The following is a 24525-nucleotide window of genomic DNA, read 5'->3' on the forward strand; positions in this document are numbered from 1 at the left end:
TCTAATTTGGAACGGAGGGCTATATCATAGATGTGAAATAAATTGTATTGGCATAACAATTTATAATATGATAAAGAGTTAAATGTGCCAACGGCCCTCGAACTTGTATATATGTGCCACATGGGTCCATGAACTTGAAAAATGTATTTCTGAGTCCCTAAACTTGTTAACAGGTGCACTGCAGGCCTATGCCAACCACGCGGATATTTTTTTTGCTGACGTGGTACGCTAGCATGGCATGTATTTTTTAATTAATCCCTCACATCAGTTATCCTTATTAAAAATAGATCCTTCTCTCTCTCACCGTCCCGCTTGCTGGAGCAACGCGCTGCCGAGACCGTGGCCGCGTATCGCTAGCGCTCGCCGTCACCCACCTCACCATGGCATACAGCGCCTCCTGCCACATGTCGCTCGCGCTCGCCGTCGCTCACCTCACCAACCAAGGCCGTCGTCGTGTTCTGCATCGCTGGTGCCAGACTCGAGTGGTAGGGGAAGGGTCACCTCATCTTCGTCGAGGCAATGTCTTCGTGTTTTGCATCGACGTCACGTACGACTTCTGCTCCCACTTCCTGCCCAGGTGAGGCACGTCGACGTACGGCACTGCCGTCGCGTCCTCCTCCGAAGCCCCTGTCTACCTGTTGCCCTGCAACCATCTTGCCCGCGTGATTGGCTGCTGTGGGAAGAGAACACGCAGCGAGGAGCTCTAGATCGGACGCCGAGGGTCCCCTGCATTTGTCAGATGTGTGTGGTGGCACTAGGGCTGAAGCGGCATAATGTCGAGCACCGGACGCCGTGGGGGAACAAGCTCACAAGAACAACGGACAACGACAATGCGGGGCTCCTCGTGTGCGTGCATGACCGCACAGCACGTGGCGGGAGGCGGGCGTGGCCGTGGTCGGGTACTCGAGTGTGGCTACGATTGACGGGGGACCTCCGCCTAGGCCACACCAAGCCTGGTGGCCGCCTTGTGGACCTTGACGCTGTTGGTGCAGGCCTTGATGCGTCCCCACGAGAGCTAGCGGTCGTGCCGGCCGGGGTCGTTGCTGACAAGGGCTAGCGCATGCGGTTCCGCACTTCCACTCCGATGTGCTCCCCTTCCCCGAGATGGCGGAATAGGTGAACCTATAGCTGTCACCACGGTTGCAGCCACGATGTCGCTGCCACACGCAGCCTATGCTTCGACGCCCGCCTCGTCGAGCTCTACAGCGTCCTCAGGGACCGAGTCAACTAAGCAGAACCTTCCGCCCTTTGAACACATGCAAGAAGCTAGCTAGCTGACAAGACTCCAGAGGCCATGCATCTGGTCTCGCCGTACAACCCGCGTGCCTGACTGACTGCGCACGGTGCGCCCTGCGACGCGCTCGTGCTTGCGACAGGCAGCCCGCGCAACCTCCTAGCTGCAGCCCTGCGCGTCCTCCGCGCCTAAGTGCCCGCGTCCTCCCTCGCGCGACCTCCGTGCCTGTGGGTGGCGGCCAGCTCCGCGCGGCCCCCTGCGTCGGCGACCGACGGCCCGGGGGCAGGTGACCTAGCCAGCGGCGGCGGTCGTGCTCCAGTCGGCAGCGGAGGAGCTTGCGCAGCAACTGCGGTGTCGGGAGGCTTGGCTGAGGGGCGTGGAGTAGCCTACGGCCAAGGTCTCGACAGCGTGCTCCAACAAGCGGGACAGTGAAAGAGAACGAAGGGTCTATTTTTAATAACGATAACTAATGTGAGGGGTTAATTGAAAAATACATGCCATGCTAGCATGCCACATCAGCAAAAAAAAAAAAAATCCACGTGGCTGGCATGGGCCTTCGGTGCACCGTTTAACAAGTTTAGGGACCCAGAAATACATTTTTGTAAGTTCATGGACCTATATAACATAGGTATACAAGCTAAAGGGCCACTGGTGTATTTAACTCTATGATAAATAATATTTATCTTAAAGCATCTCCAATAGTTTCTAAAAAGTTAATTGGTAAATCAATCGGTTTTCCAAGTGCCTAAAATATTTAGAAGTATATTTGTTAGGTTTCTTCAATGATTTTTAAAATCTCACTCCCGTAAAAATATAAAGATAATTTTACATAAAAAAATCCTACACTATTTTCAAATCACTCCAATTACTATTATTCTTTCTTTGTCTCCTGTGCACTGACATTAAAAATCTTGTCCTACTTATTCTTGCCCACATCCTTCTATCTTCAGATTGGCCGATCAATACGCATGCCTATATTTGCGCGTGATTGGATAGGTTTTGCCAAGCGCGGAAAGATTGGAAGTGGATGGAGAGTAATTTTTTAATCTTACTGAAAAAGATCAGGATTGAGAGTGGCTTTCTGAACTATTGGTGATGCTCTTAGAACCGTTGTAATTATAAATAATGGGATGGTTCCAATTAAGGGCCTATTCGAACGCACCCAACTAAAGATTAGATAGCTAAAATTTTAAAGTAAAATTTTAGCCCGCTAAGGGCCTGTTTGGATGGTGCGGTTTTCAAAAACTATAGTATCACGAAACTGTGGTTTTATAAGCCAAATAGATACAAAACTGTGGTTTAGAAAAAAGAGGTGGTAACTGGAGTTTCTAAAACTCCAAAAGGACTATAGTTTTGACAAAATCATGGTTTTAGGTACTACAAGATTTGTTGCATCCAAACACCCAGTAGCTTTTAAAAACCAAAGTAATTTGTAAAACCACAGTATTTCTCTAATACTTAAAAAATGCTTTGCATCCAAACATGGTCTAAAAGTTTCCTAGCTAAACTTTAGCTGTGTTGTTTAGATGCTCCAGCTAATAGACTCAGCTAAATATTTGCTAATTTTAGAGCATCTCTAGCAGTCCCCTTTCCTAACCTGAAAAAGAAAAGTCTGTTATTTTAGAGATCTTGTAGCTCCAGCAGTTCTAATGAGAAAAAAGGTGATCTCTCCTTCCTCAATCCACTATTTTTCTCATTAGAGATTAGATTTTCTCGTTCTGCTAAGGTGAAGACCTTAAAAATCCTAAAACATATTTTGTATCTTCTCAAATAACTAGTTTTTGCGTTAAAGTTTTCTCATACCGCTGGAGAGGCTCTTAGCTGGGTTAGAAATAGTTACAGCCAGATCAGCTTTAGCTGACTAAATTTAAGCATCATGCCCTAACAAAAAAAAAAAAAAAGACTCCTGCTGTCTCCCACAATTTCTCCGCCTCCGCCTGGTAAGAGGCGAAGCCGCGCCCCGGGTGAATGCCGATGGCCGCGGCTTCGCCGGAGAAGCTCCACTGCGGCGAGGTGGGGTCCGGTGACGAAGAAAAGGAGGAGGCGGAGAGGGCTGATGCCGAGGTGATAGCGCAGCAGCTGTCGGATCAATCGCTGCGGGAGAAGGCGCAGCGCCTCCAGGGCCTGCTCACCGAAGGCACGTCAGAACGCCTCCCTGACCGCGGCAGGAAGCTGCGCGCCACACTCGATGCTATCCACCGGGAGCAAGACCGCCGCCAGGCCCGAGGTGACGGGGCACGAGCGCCGGTGAGTCGCTCTTATTCTTTCCTGTTTCTGTCTTCGTGGGCGGAGGTATTAAGAGTAGAGGTTCTATTTTCTGGGTGCTCCAAGCTGGTGTAAAAACTTTGTGGGGGATGAATTGGGGGAGGAGGTGGAGAGTTGTGCTTGACTTCAAGGTCCTATTCAACGAAATGCCTGCAAGCCGTTTGAAGTCTAAGCAGAAGTGACACAAAGATGCTATGCAATCTTGGACGTGCACAAAGAATCTGGAATCAAAATTAGAGCTTGCTAGAGTATATGATCAATTTGTCTTACTGTCTGGTAATGCCTAGCATATGTATCTGAAATTGTGCCCAGCAAATGCTATGCGATAATTGTACAATATAGTAAAGGTTTGGTAAGTGGATTTGCGTGCCTGGTAAGCCTTGTTCCGGAATTCTTTCTTGCAGGGTAATGAAGCATGTGAAAGGAGAGTCCGATCAAGGTGTATTGAATCATCTGGTACGTTACTGATGCAATATCGTTTTAGCAACTCTCTATACTTGGGAGTTTCAAAATACCATCTTGTAGAAATTCATTGTTCATAACATGATTACATACTCTCAAATAGTAAAATGCAGGGTTACATACTTTCATGTTTGCATTTACAAATATTCAGTGCATTATATCAATATTGAATGAATGATGAGTATCCTTTCTATGTTTTTCACATTCTACAGTTAATGATGTTGTTTATTGCAGTTCCAGTGTTGTCTGTTTATGTTAGTTTGGGGCTTTATAATTTTTTCTCACTATTTTATTTGTAACTATCACTCTACTCTGTTTATATGTAACTTCTTTAGGGCATCTTTTCATGTGCATTTCTTTCCTTAATATAATATGTGGCTTTCTTGTTCTTAACCCTTTAAATAAAACATAAACACTGTAATTTCACAAAACTAACATGGAAAATGCAATGCAAGTTTGCATAGCTCAATGAAATAATAAATTTTTCATTGAGGGCTCTCATGTTGTACTTGAGGGACTTGAACCTGTTCGCTTGAACTTATCAGCCATGGTATAGTGTTTTTCTCTCACAACAAAACAGCATCAGCCGACTTATCAGCCGCAGAAACCACCAGCCGAACAGACTAAATAAGTGACTATTCATCTTTTGGTTAATTGATTAACCTTTCTCTTCAACGTTTGATGTAACTGAATAATCCTGACATTGTAAGATTTTTTATATAGCTTTTCAAATGATTGAATCTAGAAGATTAGAAATTGTTAAAATAACTGGGTTAAAGCAAATGGATACCGAAAGCTATATGATAGCCGAAACTATGTTGTAAAAGAAAAAAAAATCTGCGCTTACAATCACAATGAATTCATATCTGTGAAGTTGGAAATTTACACTTTTGACTCACTGTTATGGCCATGTGACTAGATACAATGAAGATAAATTATCGCCGGTGTATGGACCAAGTACGAAGAAAATCTGAATGTTGTGCGTGCTTTTATCTTTTCCACCACCCACAAATCCAACTACTTGTTGAAGTGTGGAAGGTTGAAAAGCAGTATGCTGATTGAGTTTTGAGCAGTTTGGATAACATTGTTTTTTGGGCTGACCAAGTTGTTTTTACCATCTGTATACCCTTTGCCCCTTTCTTTCTATATGGTTGTTTTTTCATGATTGATTTCTTTGTTGTTCAGATATGCATTTCCTAACTTCTTGTAGGTTTGCGTAGTGACCTCAGTAGAGTTAAAGTATCAGTGGCTGATTTCATGTCTTCATTTGGAGCGGATAAAGAGGTGAATATCTTATTGTGTTACTTAAATATATTTTTTCCTGTGCAAATGTTTATGTTATGTACATTAGGCAGGCATCAACATATCTAGTTTGGAAATAAAAAGTAGGAGCCCAAACAAGCCTAGCACTTTGATAGGAAACAAGGGGAAGTTGTGTGAAGAGAAAGACTCTTGTGAAGCCTCTTCACAACCAATGAATTCAGTTCATGAAGAGTTGCACCTGGACACCTCAGAGAACATGGGGAAGACATCTTCTGGTGATGCCTCTAACAGCAATGTCCACAATATAATCTGGGAAGAGGTTCCCACACCCTCTCGTAAAAGGTGATCATCTCTCTTTTTTATCATTTTTGGAGTTTTCGAATTTCATTTAATTAAGTAACATTGCATAGTAAAATTTTTTTTTGCATATTCGCTTTATTGCTGATGATGATATTATGATAAGACAAGTTTTCAGGCTTCCCACCTGATTGTTTATAAAGAAAATGCAAGATGCTGTACTGTACCTTATTTATACTTTTTCAGTAACTATAAATAGGTCTGACTAGTGGAACCAAGAAACACGTTTTCAAATTTAACTAGAAGTAATCAAGGAATATAATTGGTTTAGTTATTTTTTTTTGCATATTTAGATAAATGAAATATAAAATATATGTTCTGCAACTATACAATTAATTGTTAATTATATTGCACATATGAATAACCAAAGTTACATGAATTTGTAATATTTAGGGGTGTAAATTTTAATTGAACCCTTCTCTTCTCCTTTAGTTTCAGATTATTCAGAAGACTTTCCATTTAACCAAGGATGCTTGGTAGTGTGTTATTTACCTTTTTTAATAAAAAACAAAATACACACTGTAGGTCATTGAATGACATATAATTGCTCTCCCAGCTTTTTCATATTTTTTTTTCTGTGAACTTGGTCCACCAACCAATTCATTCATTTTTCTGAACTATTGTTGCATTCAGTTTGGACTTTGGATAGGTGCTAGACCATGTGAAAATATTAAGTTTTAAGTTAATGCTCACTTCTGGAAAATCATTGGAGGGGGACCACTGTTCAATTTTTTTTTCCACCATGGTTCATCATTAACACTACATATATACAGAATGTCCTGTAGTCTCCTTAGCTGGCTTTGGAGATCCTCATGAAGCCATCTCCTAAAAGTAAGACGCCAATTCCTATTTTTCATAGTAGCCACTGACCAAAATTGCTCTTTGTTAATCTCAAACAACTGCAGGAAATTATCCTTGAGGGATACATGTCCACACCACTTATCGTGCCAGAAACTAGTGTCTTTTCCATTTCCCACTAACATGGATCTCCTACTTAGGTAAATATGTCTCACTTTCAGCAAATCATTGCACACAGGTGAATTGTTGCTGCCTTTGCTGATGTGTGCTATACCACCATTCTTCATATATTTCATCTTCACAATCTCCTGCCAAATTCCACTCCCGTTTTCCACATTCCACCACCATTTGCAGAGAAGACTAATATTTAATTTCCTCAGGTCCTTAATTCTTAAGCCCCCTTTCTCCTTAATTCCTAAGCCCCCTTTCTCTTTGAGTTTTGTTATTTTGGCCCATTTAACAAGATAATATTTCTTTTTCACCATTCCCCCTTGCCAAAAAAAAAAAAACTTGGAAATAATCTAATAAGACTTCCAAAATGCAATTTTGAGTTATACACTTGTCATTCTAGTTTTTTAACATGTACTTGTCTACTTGAGAGTGTCGGATGGCTGTGCTAGCCTTAGGTTGGCAATCGCATATGATAAATTGTGCTAATCTATCATGTGCTGGAAAGGACAATAGAATATGGGGACCATGATGATAGCATGTCTTGCTATGCAGTTGTATCTGCACTGATTAATGGAGATGTTACAGTACAATTATTTCTACATGACCACTTCTCATGCATGTCTATAGGAGTAGAGTAGCTGCTGTAATTTGTTTTTATCATGCGGATTTTGTTGTTGCATGAGTAATCTAACTGACTTTTATTAGGAAAGGAGCTTATCCAGTTAACTTTTCAATGCGACTGAGATCAAGAAAGGTCAGTATGGACTTTTGACATTCTTGCCATCATGATTTTGTGCATTGCTTGTTTTTTTACCACCAGAGACCAGACTGCTATATATTTTTTTTTCTCAAATACGCAGGAGAACTGCGTATCATTATATTAATAGTAGAGAAAGGAGTCATACAGAGACCCAAACACACACACAAACACACACACCCAGACTGCTATATTTATGTAGCATTTATGCTGGATTGTTTAATTTGATTACTATAATTGGTAGAGCCTCAAGCATTTTAGTTTTTGGACATGGAAAAGGAAAGTTGTTTTGTTTGTGTTTGCCTCAAGCTCATCGATAATGTGGAAATGATTACTAGATTACTATATTTTCGAACTGTGGGTAATGAAATACTGATTCATAGGTGTTCATGTCACATATTCGCTTATGGACCTAGACCCTTCAACTTTAAAGCACTAAGCATTCTATATCATCAAAGCCATCAACCATCATGCATGTTTCTTCTGTGGTGATCTGTTTAATGGCCTGTTTGGCTGGGCTCCTCTCCGGCTCCGGCTCTGGCTCCTCCAGATGAGCCCTACCAAACGTTTTCCTGGAGGAGCCGTTTTTCAGTAAAAAGCAGAGGAGCCGGAGCCATTTTGGCCTCCAAAATGGCTCTGGCTCCTCTGGAGGAGCCCCTCAGGAGGAGCCGTGCCAAACACCCCCTAATTTGATGGCCACTGGAAAGTAAGAAATATTGATATGCCTTTGCACTAAAAGCAATAAACATAGTGGTGAGATGTGAGAGCAAATTTTGTGTTGTGAGCTTAGGCAGCATTGGTGTTTAGTGTACATTTGATATCACCCTTCTGTTTGAATAAATTTCAAGTTTGCATGTGCTTGTTAATATGTTCAGTATATGATCATATGTTTGTGTACAACTATTTAGTTTGGCCATGAAAGTCTTTTAGTTAAATGTAATACCTGTAGTTGTGAAGCGCATACCTAAAGTCTTGAATTCATCCTTAGTTGAAAGAACTAAAAAAGACAAGTAGTTGACTGTATTATGAATCTTCCTTGTAATATGCTACTTCCCATATTGGTAGCTACCCACAGATACATATGGTGCACTGCATGTATTTTTTCTTGAACATGTAGGAGAACTGCACATCATTATATTAAGAAGAAAAGGAGTCTAGATGACTCTTACAACCCCTATAGGGGCAAAGAAGTTACAAAAAGGCTTGCCAACAAAACCTTAAACACAACTAGTGACCATGAGCGAACAATCATGCATATATGCTATGGAGCCCTTTGGCTCATGACATACACCATAACAGCGTCTCATCGCTAATATCCTGCAAGATGGTAGTAAGATTAGGAGAAAAACCTTGCATTTATAGCTTATTATCTTGTAAGAACTATTCTTGGGTGCAGTAACAATTTTTATTTTTGAAAATCATGGATGTAGTAACATGAGTACTGTACGCACTGCATCACACACATGCGTTGTCAGAAATTTTGCGTATTCTCTTCAATTTATAATGTAGCATATGGTGTACTGCACTCATGTATTACATATTTTTCATGAAGCTTTTCGAATGCACTGCATATTTTCGAGTGTGGAATCTGCTACATTTGAATGTGAACCCATGTAGGGAACACAAAAAAGAATGCTATGAACATCAAATAAATAGCTTCATTAAGATCCAGCAGCCATTTGCACCAGATACTGCTAGTGGAAAATTGTAAACACCAGTCTACTTGATTTATAAGTCACTTATCTCCCCAAACAAAGGGCTATGTATTAAAAAAAATGAGATATGGAAAAAAGTCAGCTTGGAAATCATTCCAACAATGTTTATAAGTAATGCGCCATAGCTGCCAGCTAAGCACTTGTGTAGAGCATTTATCCAGTGATTTCAAAGAAATAGGCATCCCAGCCACAGGGGAAAATTGGATAAGGGTGGAGTGGGGTACCACTACTGCAATGCCCATATTAACCTTTGAAGCTGCTGGATGTACATGTACTATGTGGCAAAGATGCCATTTAGACACATCGCAGTGCTTGTGTATTCGATGGAGCGACTCCTAGCATGTCAAGAGCTCTCAGCGTCACGAGTGATGAACGGTGTCTTTGGGAGATAGCAGGCGCAGGAAGCCTCTCTTCTTTGACTGGTCTGGCTCATGAAGAGTAGTAGGTTGGCATCTGGGTGTGTCGGTCGCTTGTTTCAGTCCTAAAGGCGCGCTTGTAATCACAAAACAATAGAGTGGTGTGTAGTGTGTGTGTGTGGGTGTTAGTGTTTATGTTTGTTTGTGGTTTTGTTGACCCTTTTTTCTTCTTAATATAATGATACACAGCTCTCCTGCGTCTTCGAGAAAAAAAAAGATGCCATTTAGGATGCTAATGTCATTTCAATGGGATTACACTAGGGCTCCATGCAGAAACTTCTTGGAGGAGACATCTACAAGCAATTGTAGTAGTCTAGATATTGTGTGTCACTGCCCATGAGCAGCCCATGAGCACAAAATTAACTTTACAAATTTGTAACGGGTCCGCATTTCCAGATAATAAATCAGCAGTCTAAGATGTATCTTAGAGACCAGACTCAATAAAACACAAACATCCTTTTTGAACTGGAAATCTGTGATTAGTATTTTTCGATTCGTAGGAACCTGAACATTTTGAATGTCATTTTCAGGATCCTTAGGACTTAGGCAGCGGTGGATCCAGGAAATATTTGAGGGGGGGGGGGCTGAACAACACTGCTGCTCGATCTTAAGTCTCAGCCCCCCCTACACTATAGAACTTTGCCTAAAAATTCATGGGGGCTCCACAGGAGGTTCCACTGTTTCGGTATGGGTAGGGGGGCTTGAGCCCCCCCCCCCCCCCGCCCCACCGTTGGATCCGCCCCTGGACTTAGGAGTATCAGTAGAGAAAATATTTTCTTGAATCTTATATTTGCTACGGTTAAGATGGAATTTAGGCACAGTTTGGTTCTGCGGATGTCCGGGGATGGGATAGGGCAATCCCCTTTTCATCGGTGTTTGGTTAGGAGGGGCTAGGGACGGATTCATCCCTGGAAAGGTATATCTTTTTCTAGATGTGGGGCAGCTCGGTTCTCTCAAATTGGGTGGACGAAGCCATCCCTCATAGTCGGCGTGACGCGCTCTCTCTGCGCGGCCAGGTGCGAGCACGGCTACCAGGAAGAGCCAGGTGGCATGGCTAGCGACAGCGGGGGGAAGCATGGTCAACTCGTGAGGTGCTGGCCTGGCGGAGCTATGAGCTCGAGGCAAGCAGAGGAGAGGGGCAGAGAAGATGCGGAGCACTTGGGCGAGCGCCAACGGGTGGGAGAAGCTCAAGGATCGATGGCGAGGGAGCAGGACGAAGCTCCAGTGCATGGCGGAGCAGGCCCAACGACCTCCTCCGGCTGCACAAGATCTCCACTGGGGTGACCTCCGGCCACGTGAGATCTGTTAAGTGTATGGTTAAGGCTCTATCTATAGGCCTATCTATAGGCCCACTCTATATTTAGCCATGCGGCTCTCTATATATGGTCCCCTTCACCTCTGGAGCATCTGTACTCTGTGATCCCAAAGGTTCGTAACATGGTATCAGAGATATGGGATTAGGGTTAGGATTAGATTAGTCTGACCCACGATCCATTTTTTTCCTTGGGATCCTCTCTTCTTCGCGCGGCCCGTCGCTGTGCCCTCTCGTCGCCTGTCTTCCCGCGTGGACAGCCCGTCGCGGTCTCATTGCGCGTCTTCGCGCGGCCTGTCGCCGTGCCCCTTCGCCCGACGGCCCGTTGCCGTCTCATCGCCCGCCCGAGGCTTCTGTCCGCATGTCCACATCACTCGCGACTTGGATCGCGACTCGTCTCCGTCGCGGCTCGTGAGTTGCATCGCGAATCATCCGTCGCGGGGCACGTCGCTCGCGACTCGTCTCCGTTGCGGGGATCGTCGTCTGCTGCTTCCGCTCGTCGCCTCTTCAACCTCTTCAATCTCCGGCTTCTCTGTTCTGCCCGCCTGTTGTTGGAACAGAGCAGAGGAGGTCTTGATCGTCATCTGCTTCCGCTCGTCGCTGCTCCACGCCTCTTCAGTTTCCAACTTCCCTGCTTTGCCCGCCTGTTGGGAGCAGAGCAGAGGAGGTCTTGCACGTTCAGCAAATAGAGGGGGTCGTCTGCTTCTTATACCACAGTGGTAACAGATCGCTGCCTCCCTCCTCCTTGGTCAGCTGTTAGCAGTTGTTTCCATCATCTCTCAGTCTCAGCTCAACGCAATTGTCATCCGTATCACTTTAGAGGGTCCAAATTATCCTGAATGGGCCTTCTGTGTAGAAACTGCTTTAAGGGGTCATGGTTTACTACATCATTTAACTGACAATGCCCCTAAGCCTAAGGAGGATGGTAGTAATGCTACTGCAGTAAAGGATTGGGGTATCAATGATGGCAAAGTGATGGCTGCTATGGTCAATAGTACTAAACAATCCTTGATTATGAGTCTATCTAAGTTCAAAACTGCTAAGGCCATATGGGAAAATCTAAAGCAGCGCTATGTACAGGACAGTGGGGCTCTTTTACATAGTCTTATGCAGCAAACTCATGTCATAGAGCAGAATGATATGTCCATTGATGAGTACTATTCTGCTTTTGATCGATTGATGGGATCATTGACTTCCATGGTACCTGAATGTTCAGCTGATTCTTGTCCAGCACATAAATTTATTGAAAAGTTTTTCACTTACAGATTTGTCATGGGAGTTCGAGCTGAGTATGATTCCATCCGTACACGGTTGCTTCACAGTTCTTCTGATCTCACTATGGCAAATGCTTTATCAGATTTGCTTGCAGAAGAAACTCGTCTCAAGTCCCTGTCCTCTACAGTGTCTCATGGTGTGTTGGCAGCTTCTCGGAGGACTAGTGCACCCAATAGTACCTCTGCCGAACCTTGTAAGCATTGTGGCAGGACTGGTCATCTTTCAGAAAATTGTTTCTCTCATCATCCAGAGAAGTTGGCTGAGTATCGTGCACGGCGTGCTGCTCATGGTGGTCGTGGTCGTGGTCGTGGTACTGGTTCCACTCCTAGAGGCTCAGTTTCAGTGGCTACTTCCTCGACTGTTAGTGCTCCCTCGGCTTGGGTGCTTGATTCAGGCGCTTCTTTTCATGTGACCTCTGATCAGTCCCAGCTGGTTGCCTGCAAGCCGGTCCCTGATGGTGCTTCTGTTCAGACAGCTGATGGTACATATTGTCATATCACTCATCAGGGTTCACTTTGCAATAATCACTTTTCTGTACCCAATGTTTCCTTTGTACCTCAGTTGTCTATGAATCTTCTGTCGGTTGGTCAAATTACCGACCAGAATTGCTTTGTTGGTTTTGATGACTCATCTTGTTTTATTCAGGACCGTCGCAGCGGGAAAGTGATTGGGACTGGCCATCGCCGTAAAGGTGCTTCTAGCCTCTACGTTTTGAACACTCTACGTCTTCCTTCGTCCGTTCCATCTACAGCTCATGTCTCATCCGCTGCATCGTCTTCAGCCTCTTCATTTGCCAAGTGGCATCATCGCCTTGGTCATCTTTCTTGGTCTCGTTTGTCGTCCATGATAAATAAAGGTTGTTTAGGTCATACCTCTATTGAGTCTAGCTTTCATTGTAAGGGTTGTAAGCTTGGCAAACAAATACAACTTCCTTACCCTTCTAGTGTTTCTCGTTCTGCTAGACCTTTTGATATTATTCATACTGATGTATGGGGTCCTGCACCTTTTGCTACAAAAGGTGGCCATAAATACTATGTCATTTTTATTGATGATTATTCTCGCTATACATGGATTTATTTCATGAAACATCGTTCACAATTGTGTTCCATTCATCAGTCTTTTGTTCAAATGGTTCACACACAATTTTCAGCTCCCATTAAAGTTCTTCGTTCAGACTCTGGGGGTGAGTACTTGTCTGCTGTCTTTCGCCAATTTCTATCGTCTGAGGGTACACTTGCACAGCTCTCTTGTCCAGGTGCTCATGCTCAGAATGGTGTTGCTGAACGAAAACATCGCCATCTCATAGAGACAGCTCGCACACTTTTGATTTCATCATTTGCCCCTTCTCATTTTTGGGGAGAAGCTGTTTCCACTGCTGTCTATCTCATCAATAGGCAACCTTCATCCAAATTGTCTGATCACTGTCCTGGTGAAGTACTTTTTGGTACTCCTCCTAGCTATGATCATCTTCGAGTTTTTGGATGCACTTGCTATGTTCTGCTTGCACCTCGTGAGCGCACAAAATTGACTGCACAATCTGTTGAATGTGTTTTTCTAGGGTATAGTCCTGAGCATAAAGGTTATCGATGTTATGACCCATCTTCCCGTCGCATACGCATCTCTCGTGATGTTACCTTTGATGAGGATCGCCCCTTCTTTTATAACCCTTCCACTAACCCTTCATATTCTCCCACAGAGTCCACCTCTTTTTTGAGCCTTCCTCCAAATTCATCCACCGATGATGCCTCTGCACCATCTGATCCTCCTATTTCCATCACACCACCTTTACCTCCTACAACATCCTCGTCTCCATCTCAATCTTTTTCAAAACCACCTATTACACGTGTCTACAGCCGTCGTCCCTCCCAGCTTCCGTCTAGTTCTCCCACCATGGCTAGTCCAGATGAGCCCGCTGCTGATGCTTCTAATAATAACATTGATGATTCACATGTTGATGAGTTACAGGTTGCTCCACGATATAATCTTCGAGACCGCAGTACCATTCATCCTGAAGAGAAGTACGGTTTTCCCCAAGTGCATGCTGTTGTTGATGAGCCATCCACTTATCAGGAAGCTTCTCAAATTCTGGAATGGCAGCTAGCTATGTCCGAGGAACTTGCCGCCCTTGATCGTCAAGGCACTAGGGATCTTGTTCCATTGCCATCGCACATAGTACCTATTACATCTAAGTGGGTATTCAAAGTGAAGACCAAGTCAGATGGCTCTATAGAGAGATATAAGGCCCGTCTTGTTGCCAGAGGTTTTCAACAAACTCAGGGTCTAGATTATGATGAGACTTTTGCACCTGTTGCTCATATGACGACAGTCCGTACATTAATTGCAGTTGCAGCAGCTTCTTCTTGGCCCATATCTCAAATGGATGTCAAGAATGCCTTTCTTCATGGTGATTTGATTGAAGAAGTTTATATGCAACCGCCCCCGGGTGTTGTCGCTCCTCTAGGATATGTCTGTTGTCTTCGCCGTGCTTTATATGGCCTTAAACAGGCTCCTCGTGCTTGGCATGAGCGTTTTGTCTCAGTGATACGGGCTGCTGGCTTTTCAGCTAGTGATCATGATCCGGCTTTATTTGTTCATTTGTCACCACGTGGCCGTACGTTGCTTCTTCTCTATGTTGATGATATGCTGATTACGGGTGATGATAAGGATCACATTTCCCATGTGAAGCAACAACTCAGTGCTCAATTTCAGATGTCTGATTTGGGTCCTTTCAGTTATTTCTTAGGCATTGAGGTCAAGCAATCTACTCAGGGCTATCATCTTTCTCAGTCTAAGTACATACAAGATCTTATTGCTCGTTCAGGCATCACTGATAGTCGAACTGCTGCCACACCCATGGATCTTCACTTGCAGCTTCGTCCCACTGATGGGGTACCTCTTAAGGATCCCTCTCGATATCGACACATTGTGGGCAGCCTTGTTTACCTCACTGTCACTAGGCCGGATATTGCTCATGCAGTCCATATTTTGAGTCAATTTGTTTGTGCCCCAACTTCTGTTCATTTTGGACATTTACTTCGCGTGCTACGCTACCTACGGGGGACATCATCTCAAAGTTTACTCTATGCGCATGATAGTCCGCTTCAGCTTCATGCTTACTCGGATTCCACTTGGGCGAGTGACCCAACAGATCGATGTTCCATCACTGGATATTGCATTCTTCTTGGCTCTTCTCCTATTGCATGGAAGTCCAAGAAGCAAGCAGCTGTATCTCGCTCTAGTACAGAGGCTGAACTTCGAGCCCTTGCCACTACAACTGCAGAGATTGTATGGCTTCGATGGTTGTTGGCTGATTTAGGCATCTCTTGTGATGTTGCCACACCTCTTCTATGTGATAATACAGGAGCCATACAAATTGCTAATGATCCTGTGAAGCATGAACTCACAAAGCATATTGGTGTGGATGCTTTCTTTACTCGGTCTCATTGTCATCAGAAGACTATTTCTCTCCAGTATGTGCCTTCAGAGTTGCAATTGGCTGACTTCTTCACTAAAGCACAAACTCGGGAGCAGCATCGGCTTCACTTGATCAAACTCAATGCTTCAGATCCTCCACTTCCACCTTGAGTTTGAAGGGGGGTGTTAAGTGTATGGTTAAGGCTCTATCTATAGGCCTATCTATAGGCCCACTCTATATTTAGCCATGCGGTCTCTGACAGCAGTGCTATATTCTTTGCGGCGGTGTGAGATCTTGGGCAGGCCGAACATCTCTGGCAGTGGTGCCTTCTCTGCACAAGAATTGCAGTGGCCGGTGCTCACCTGAAAAGGAAGAAGACACTAAGAGTAGGCTTAGAGAGAATGACAGGTGGGGCCCACAGATTACTAGCTAATGGTGTTTAAACCCCATCCATCCCATCCCACCTAATCCTTCATACAGAAAAAAAAACTGGAATGGACTTATTCCTCCAACCAAGCACGAGCTGGGATGATCCCATCACAAAAAATAGGGATAGGATCATTGCCCCACTTTGTCCCTAAACCAAACACAACCTTAGTTTGAAGTTACAACCTGCGCTATCCTATATGGTAAAATGCTTTACTTCTACCCTTTTTTTGTTTTTGCTGGAGTGTTATTAAAATGAATCCTATGGTCTGTGACTGTAAGTAGAGATCTTCACATGTGAACTTCCAGGCACTGTTAGATAAACGCTTTTCTCGCACTGTTATTTATTAGATTACTCCTCCCACAAAGTGTTATCTCATTTCTGTATTGTGATTCAGGAAGTGGTTGTTCTTTTGGATGGAGATACACCCCATCTAGAATCTGCTCAGGAAACATCCAATAATAACTGGTAAATGTTCAGATACAGTTAGTCATTTTGCTTATGTCATAATTATCATAAGTGTGAACGTATACATCATACTTCATAGGCTATTAACTATGCATACTTAGACGGCTGGTTGATATCTTGGCATCTGCAACTCTTCTTATGTTTTGCGCTAGTATCTTATGTTATTGTCTAATGTTGGAACACCATTTTTTCAGGGATGCAGAGAAGCTATACTATCCTTCAAGGTTTGCAGTTAATCTAGATTCTTTGATCTTCTTTTGACACACAGTTCATCGCCATTTTATTTCTGCCGTATTCACAGGGAACACCTTAGTTCTGTTGAGATTTCTTCTGATGACATCAGATGTCTCCAGCCTGAATCATTGCTGTCCTCACCTATAATGAACTTTTACATCATGTAAGCACTGTTCTCCTTTGCTTGCTAAAAGTATTGGTTTTTTAATGTTGTTGAGACTTGAGAAGTAATAATGGGCTTAATAAATTCAGTTGCTCATATCGAATTCAGCGATGTAGTCATGAGTTTATACATGTAGACTGGATTTAGTTCACCTTTGGCATATGTATCAACATGGAACACTCAAGACCTGGGAGTTTTGGAACTTCTACCACATTTTGAGATAATTTAATCTTCTAGCATTGATGCCAAGCATTTCTTAATGAGGCCTCCAAAGACCAGCTTATGCTTTTACATGAGTTGTGGGATAGACTTACTTGTCCGGCCCCAAATGTAGGTCGTTTTAGGATTCTAATTGGTCAAACTTCTTTACTTTGACCATCAATATATAAAGAGCAGCATAGGTTGACAACACAGTTGATGTTACTAGTTTGCTCATGGAAAATACTTTCATACTATACAATTTTCACTATGTAAAACATATACTTTCATAAAAATTGCAAGCAAAGTGTCATATTGGAGACCGTATCGATGTCATAGACGACATACATTTGGAACCAGATGTAGTTAGTTGATTCTAGGAAGGGTATCTAGCACAAGTTAGTAGCTCATGTTACAAGTTTACTTTTGACACAGGAAAATGGCTTAACAGGAAGATGCTATCTGACTGAATACAATGCTATGATTCTAAACATGATTATCAAATTTCATGTTTTACATAATGCTTACCACATATCTGAGCAACATGATGCATTGCCAGGCAGAACTCAATATTTTTTTTTTCTGAACATGGAGAACTGTGTGTCATTGCATTAAAAAGAAGATAATTTGTTATATCTAGTTTGTTAGATTACATCCGCGCTGTTTACATATTGAAACTCCAACACAGCGTAAGCATCTATCATCTAACAGCTTCTAGCAGGAAGAACTCAATATAGATTTGGAAAAGGGAATTCATGGATATTGTGCCACTATTATAATAAATGAAGTTTTGTCCAATTAACAAATTTGATATAAGCTTACGATACTGCAAATTTTGAGGCAAACTTATTGTTCATGAGCTAGCTGCTATAGCCCATCATACATTGATACTTGTATATCATGATTTTATAAATATAAATTTGAATATAATTGCAAGTACGCGACTGTCATACCTGGGTTGTCATGTGACTTTTTTGCTTTCCAAAATGGCCCAATGTAGATCTTTCAAAAAAAAGGGTCCAATGTAAACTGACTGCTTTGAGGCTTTGAGCTTTATTACCCCAATGTGGTAGTAACTGAACATTTCCAGATGTGATTTCGGGTGGTAGTTATTTTTTTTGATGATTTTGATGCTCCAGGGAATGAGGGTTTACATTTTTGTGCTCTTATATTTCTTGGAAGTTTGTAGTCGTCTTTTCTGACCTATTTCGTGATAATCATAACTAGGCTTTCTTGTAGGTATCTACAGGGACCAATGCCATCAATTATTAGACCAAGAGGCGAGTATCACATTTTTAACACATACTTCTTTAGCAAACTTGAAGCCATAAAAACGAAGGTAACTTTTTGTATGGAACTTTTTACTTAATGATTTCCTTACTTTCTTGTCAAAGTTCAAAAATCTATGTTGTGCCTCTTTTGCTTGACAATGTATTCTAGTACATATTCCACATTCTATGAGAATGAACACCTAAACCCAGATGATTCTCTAAGATAAATAGAATTCAATCCAGGAATAACAAACATCACAACCAAGGGATTTACTAATGCAGAGAATTAGGGAACACTTCACACCCAATATAGGGGGGTTGACTTTCATATGTATAGTCAAAGTACAACTTCGAGTACAAGTCACATGATATACATGTGTTAGACTATACGTATCTCTAATGCCCGCCCGCAGTCACAGCGGTAGGGAACTAGATGCAGAGATGGGCCTAAAGTCACTACATGCAGTCCCTTAGTCATGATGTCCGTGAACTGATGTGTGGAGGGGACATGGAGCATGTGGACTTGCCCCAAAGCATCCTTCTCGCAGACGAAGTGGATGTCAATCTCGATGTGCTTCGTGCGACGATGCTGAACCGGATTGGCTGTCATGTATTAACGTTGTCGCAATAGACAATGGTCGCCGAAGGAATCAAGATGTGGAGCTCCTGAAGCAACTGTCACAGCCAGCAGCACTCAGCAATTGCATGTGCAACAGCCCAATACTCTGCCTCTACACTAGAACGGGACACTGTAGTCTGCCGCTTCAAGACTAGGAGACCAAGTTGTCACCGAGGAAGATGCAATAGCCAGAGGTAGAACGCTGGGAGTCTAGGCCGACCCAGTCAACGTCAGAGTAGGCAGTCGAGGGTGCCCTTCACATGCAGCATGCGCTTGATCAAAGCAAGGTGCGGCTCTCCTGGGTCGTACATAAAGAGGCAAACCTACTGAATGGTGTAGATGAGGTCTAGTTGAGTCAGAGTGAGGTATTGTAGAGCGCGAGCAAGACTTCGGTACTCTGAGGGGCTCTCGACAGGAGCACCGTCTATCGCGGACAACTTGTCCCGAGAGTTAGTGTACTATCGCTGGGACAGGAGGAGGTTGTCGGAGGAGCATGTGACGGAGATGCCGAGTAAGTGGTGGATAGCACCAAGGTTTGTCATAGTGAACTCGGAGCTGAGCCGGTCAGTGATGCGCCGCAGGAGGGTTAGGGAAGACGCCATCAAGACGATGTCGGCTACGTAGAGCAATAGGTAGGCGACATCATCTCGATCTTTATAAGTAAAGAGACGTGTCAGATTTTGTCGTCGTGAAGCCGTGGTTGCAGATATACGAAGCAAACCACTGGTGCCATGCCTGACGAGCCTGCTTGAGACCGTACAAGGGCCGAAGGGTCAACGAAGCCGGACGGCTGCTGGTAGTAGACAGTCTCCACAAGGTTTGCCATGAAGAAAGGCTTTATTCACGTCGCGCTGATGAATAGGCTAGTTCACGATGCAGCAATGCTAAGCATGGCACGAATGGTGGCTGACATGACCACCGGGCTAAACGTCTGTCCATGACGAGGTCGTGGACGTTGGGGGCGATGGATCCAAGAAGCCAATTGTGGATGTAGGAATCGTCCATGACCGGACCCACTGGGGATCATTGGTGTTGGTCGGTACAGTTCTGTCAATGTGGTTGCGAAGGCCAAACTTCCCCAGCAGGGACTTGAAGAAGGGCGCCCACTTATGAAAGTTGGGATGTTTTAGCTCGAGGACGATAGGAACATGAGAGCATACAACAATCGTTGTGTAGGTAGCGACGACGATTGGCCTGTCGGGGAGATGGCCCAAGGCGCCGCTGGTGGCAGAGGAGGCCGTGGAGTTAGTGGAGATAGCAGGAACATGCGGGAGAGGTGCGTGGGGCTCACGGACACGTGTGTGCGGAGGAGATCGCCCGCAGGGGAAGGAGATCATGCGTAGGGGCGTCGCGAGGTGGGTATCTGCGTGGCCATGGAGTCAGCAGCGCGGGAGAAAAGTTAGGGTAGAGGAAGGAGCCGGAAGGGGAACCGAACTCTTGATACCATATAGGGAACACCTCACACGCAATGTGGGAGGTAACTTTCATATATATAGTCAAAGTACAACTTGAAGTATAAGTCGCATGATATACATGTGTTGGACTATACATATCTCTAATACTTAATACCTAGGAAAGTCACACTTCCTTTTTTTTTGGAGGGGTGCACATTTAAAATCTTGGTAAATAATTGGTGTCCCAGCCACACTATGGATTTTTTTTTATCATTTACTCGGAATAATTCATTTTTAACCTCATAATTAATTCGGAATTTGATGCCTTTATTATGATATTTGCCATGGTATCCATGTGTTAATTTGTTGATTGACTTCTTTTATTTCTTAATCTGAAGGAGGACAAGACCACTTATTTTTTGAAGTTGAGAAGATGGTGGAAGGGTGTAGATATATTTCGAAAGGCATATATATTGATGCCTGTGCATGCAGAGTAAGTGATTTTGTTCGATGTTGCTGTGGGGTTGAGATATCTTTTGCTTCACATGGTCGAGATCAGCATTTCTTTTACTAGGTTGGCCAATTACAATTTTGAAAACAGATTGTAAAAGTGGTTCTACTATCAAAACCTGGAAGTACCTGGTCCAGTCTGGTTTGGCACAGCAACCATCCCTGCATATGACTGTCACGACTCACAAAATAGTCAAACTGCCTGGTTTGCAGTAAATTGCAAATTTATTAATAAGAACATCTAGTTGTACTTAAATCAAGAAGCATGACACCTTCAAGTGATTTTTTTTACTCCATAGTCACAGAGTTTGTGCAGCCTTACAAACCTATGGCTAAACCACAACTTTGGAATTGGGATATGGAATAGTGACACTGCTTTTGCGTTATCCTTTCTACACGGGTGAATGGCTGTCAGATCATATCAGACCTCCACTACGTAGCTGTTGACCAAGTTGATGCTAAAGTAATTGTTGCCAATAATAAGTGATTCCAGAAGATTCCCTTTTATGTCTAGTTGGCGTCTTGGCCGTGCTTTCCGGACTTCCTTGAACTGGCCATGTATCGTTTGACTACAGAAGAAAGAAAATGAGTGCAACACACACCCGCACACATCCACTAGGAAGAATATACTGCCTTCGTCCCCTATTTTGAGATATAATAAATGTTGATATAAATCTAGTCAAACATAAAATTGATTGACCCCTCGAAAAGTGAGATGTGCACTCTTTTTGGGACGGAGGGAGTATGCGCCACACTGCCACTGGCCAGGCGATAAAGTGACCACAACAGAAAGACCTAACCAACAATGACTTTATCTTGTTACTAACCTTGGGGATCAGAGAGAATGGTAATTCAATTAGTGGAGATGACTATATATAGGAGCCTCATGGGCCATATGGGTCTATATTAGATGGGCCTTCATATACTTAACACCCCCCTTCAAATTCAATGAGGAAGTGGAGGAGCATTGGGTTTGATCAAGTGAAGCTGATGCTGCTCTCGTGCTTGTGCTTTAATGAAGAAATCAGCCAACTGCAACTCAGAAGGCACATGCTGAAGAGCTATGGTTTTCTGATGACAATGAGACCGGGTAAAGAAGGCATTGACACCGATATGCTTGGTAAGGTTCATGCTTCATAGAATAGGTGTGGTGGCATCACAAGAAATACCAAAATCAGCCAACAACCATCGAAGCCATACAATCTTTGGAGTAGTAGCAAGGGCTCAAAGTTCTGCCTTCGTACTAGAATGAGATACAACTGCTTGTTTCTTGGACATCCATACAAGAGAAGAGCCAAGAAGAATGGAATATCCTGTGACGGAACGACGATCTGTTGGGTCACTCGCCCAAGTGGAGTCCGAGTAAGCATGAAGCTGGAGCGGACTATCTTGAGCCTCACTATCCTGAACATGAGCAAACTATCAAGGGCTCAAAGTTTGCTGCATGAGGGTATGCATAAGAGCACCACTATCCTGAACATAGCGCTCCTTCAAAATTGGACCAGATAGCTTTGGCTGTTTTGAACTTAGAGAGACTCATAATCATGGACTGTTTAGTACTATTGACCATGGCAGCCATCACTTTTCCATCGTTAATCTCCCAATCTTTTACTGCAGCAGCGTTACTACCATCCTTCCGACACACAGCTGCATCATCAGTTAGGTGAAAAAGTAGGCCTTAGCCCCTCAATGCAGTTCTACATAGAACACATAATTGTGACCATCTAGGGTGATATTGATAACAATTGCATTGATCAACATGTTAGACATGACAAGGATTTGATCAACAACAGTGTGAGGGTTGAAACAGTTACCAAGATCTCTGCAACTAGAAACAGCAGCACTGCAGCAATATTGATTCTGTGGAACCTCTACACGCCGATGAAGATGCTCTCAAGCAGACGAACGGGCCAGAGGAGCCTCAATAGATGGGTGACAAGTAGAGGCAAGCAAAACAAGGCAGCCATGCTTGGAGACGGTGGATAGCATCGATGGAAGACAGGCACAGATGAAGAGAACCGCGTGGACTGTCGTTGTTGCCACGCGTGTAGACGACGGGCGGGCGGGCGGATATGTCTGTGCGTGGAAGACGGCGGGCAAGCGGACATCTGCGGCTCGCGAAAGGGAGGCCCCGACGAGCGGACTCGGGGTCATGACGAGTGGCCGAAGTGGTTCCGGGAGGAACCCTCGAGATCGGCGCACGAACTGGTGACTGACGCAGATGGCGTCCGGTGCAGACAGGTCCGTAGGGATCGGCGCGCGGATTAGCAACTGGTGCGGCTAGCGTCTGGAGGACACGTCGATGGGCCGCACCGGTTGGATCCTAAGGAAAAAATGGATCGTATAGGTGGATTAAATTAGCCTAATGCCCTAATCCTAACCCTAAACTATGGCTTTGGTATCATGTTACTAATCTTGGGGATCGGAGAGAATGGTAATTCCATTAGTGGAGATGATTGTATATAGGAGCCTCATGGGACATATGGGCCTATATTAGATGGGCCTTCATATGCTTAACATGTCTAACAGAGGCCTTTGCCCCTGTACCGCAGGCACCTTGACAATCATAAGCTTAATTATACTTCATATGTTAGAGAATGGAAGGCATCATTCCCTTTTTCTCTGAGACCAAGGATGTGGGGGTTAGATGATATACCCTTGCTTAGGCCTTACATATGCATGTGCGTGTGAACCAATCGCCCAGAAGCATCAGCCGTGGACTTAAATGTACCGTCATGCTTATACCACATGCACGCTGCGGACAATCGGGAGCGCATGCTGCTTGCAAAGTTGCAAAGTTGCAAAGGGAGGGATATACTTGACCATTTGCTCATTGAAAACAGTATACATCCTCTAAAGCTGTACAAGCAAACGAAACATGTGCACCCGCTATAAAAAACAGAGTAGTACAGTCATAAACGTTTTAGCCTTAATTTATTAGGTATCATGTACATTCATACTGTTAATGAGGAGTGCCCGACCGATGCTGTGGGGCCTCTCTCTGCTTCCATTGATGTGGCGCAAGGAACCGAGGAGACGGCGGCTGTTGTTATTGAGGGGTCCTCGACCGATGCTTCGAGGCCTCGATCCGATGAGGTGTTTCCCTCGGTGGCCTTCCCTACGCTAATGCGCTTTGAAGTTGACGTTGGCGCCGGCGGCTGTTCCTGGAATAATGTGAACATGGTTCCTGGGCCTCTTCCGTCCCCCGAGCCCATCACAGGGCATCTGGTTGATCTTGGGCCCATGGTGACGGCTACTGCCTCTTGCGAACCAGCGGCGGATTTACCTATTTCATGTGGGCTGGACCGTGATCTTCAAGTAACCTCTGATTCCGGTACAACAAGTGATGTGGGCTTGGGTGAGGCTACGACCTGGAATTCCCCCGGCCGGTCGACAGTGTTGGTCTCTTTCGGGAACCTGCCTGTCGATGCGGCAACGGATGGAGTTCCTTCTCCGACCTCGCCCAGCTCGCCTGTGCAATTCCCCCCTCTTCTGCTATCCCGGAGTTCAATCTTCTAGTAACCCCACCTCCATAGCAAAGCACATCTGCAAGGCCTCTCCAAGTGTACTCGCGTCGACGCCTCCGTCGGCGCCTGCACAAGTGCTCGAGTCCAGTGGGCGCCGCTTCTCCCCTGATGGCGGGATTGCAGATGACGCCCCGGCCGAAGGATGGCCCGGCTGCTGAGGAGAATCGGCCCTCGTCCCCTCCTTTGGCGCAGGAAGTTTCCCCCTCGGCTGCCGGCGTGGTAGTCTCGTCAGTGACTCCGTCGGCGGCTGGGGGGCCCTCTGCTCTTCCTCTGG

At 44.3% G+C, this 24525-nt stretch overlaps 1 protein-coding gene across 6 annotated transcripts in view; it reads left to right on the forward strand.

The window, feature by feature from the left end:
• The first annotated feature begins 3133 nt into the window (after positions 1-3133).
• LOC136523139 (ubiquitin-like-specific protease 1D) overlaps positions 3134-24525 on the forward strand; it is a 46760-nt gene continuing 25368 nt past the window's right edge. For 2 of the 6 annotated variants that reach the window (XM_066516917.1, XM_066516921.1), the window contains exons 1-11: positions 3134-3481; positions 3904-3955; positions 5172-5245; positions 5313-5566; positions 6487-6579; positions 7256-7304; positions 16265-16335; positions 16530-16559; positions 16637-16732; positions 18158-18269; positions 20613-20707. In XM_066516917.1, coding sequence (XP_066373014.1) covers positions 3203-3481; positions 3904-3955; positions 5172-5245; positions 5313-5566; positions 6487-6579; positions 7256-7304; positions 16265-16335; positions 16530-16559; positions 16637-16732; positions 18158-18269; positions 20613-20707 — 1205 coding nt within the window. In that variant the 5' untranslated portion in view covers positions 3134-3202. The remainder of the gene's footprint in view (positions 3482-3903; positions 3956-5171; positions 5246-5312; positions 5567-6486; positions 6580-7255; positions 7305-16264; positions 16336-16529; positions 16560-16636; positions 16733-18157; positions 18270-20612; positions 20708-24525) is intronic. The other 4 variants (XM_066516918.1, XM_066516922.1, XM_066516919.1 and 1 more) reach the window with 4 other exon arrangements.

Source organism: Miscanthus floridulus, chromosome 18 (assembly GCF_019320115.1).
Source record: "Miscanthus floridulus cultivar M001 chromosome 18, ASM1932011v1, whole genome shotgun sequence".
In the NCBI taxonomy this organism is placed as follows: domain Eukaryota; kingdom Viridiplantae; phylum Streptophyta; class Magnoliopsida; order Poales; family Poaceae; genus Miscanthus; species Miscanthus floridulus.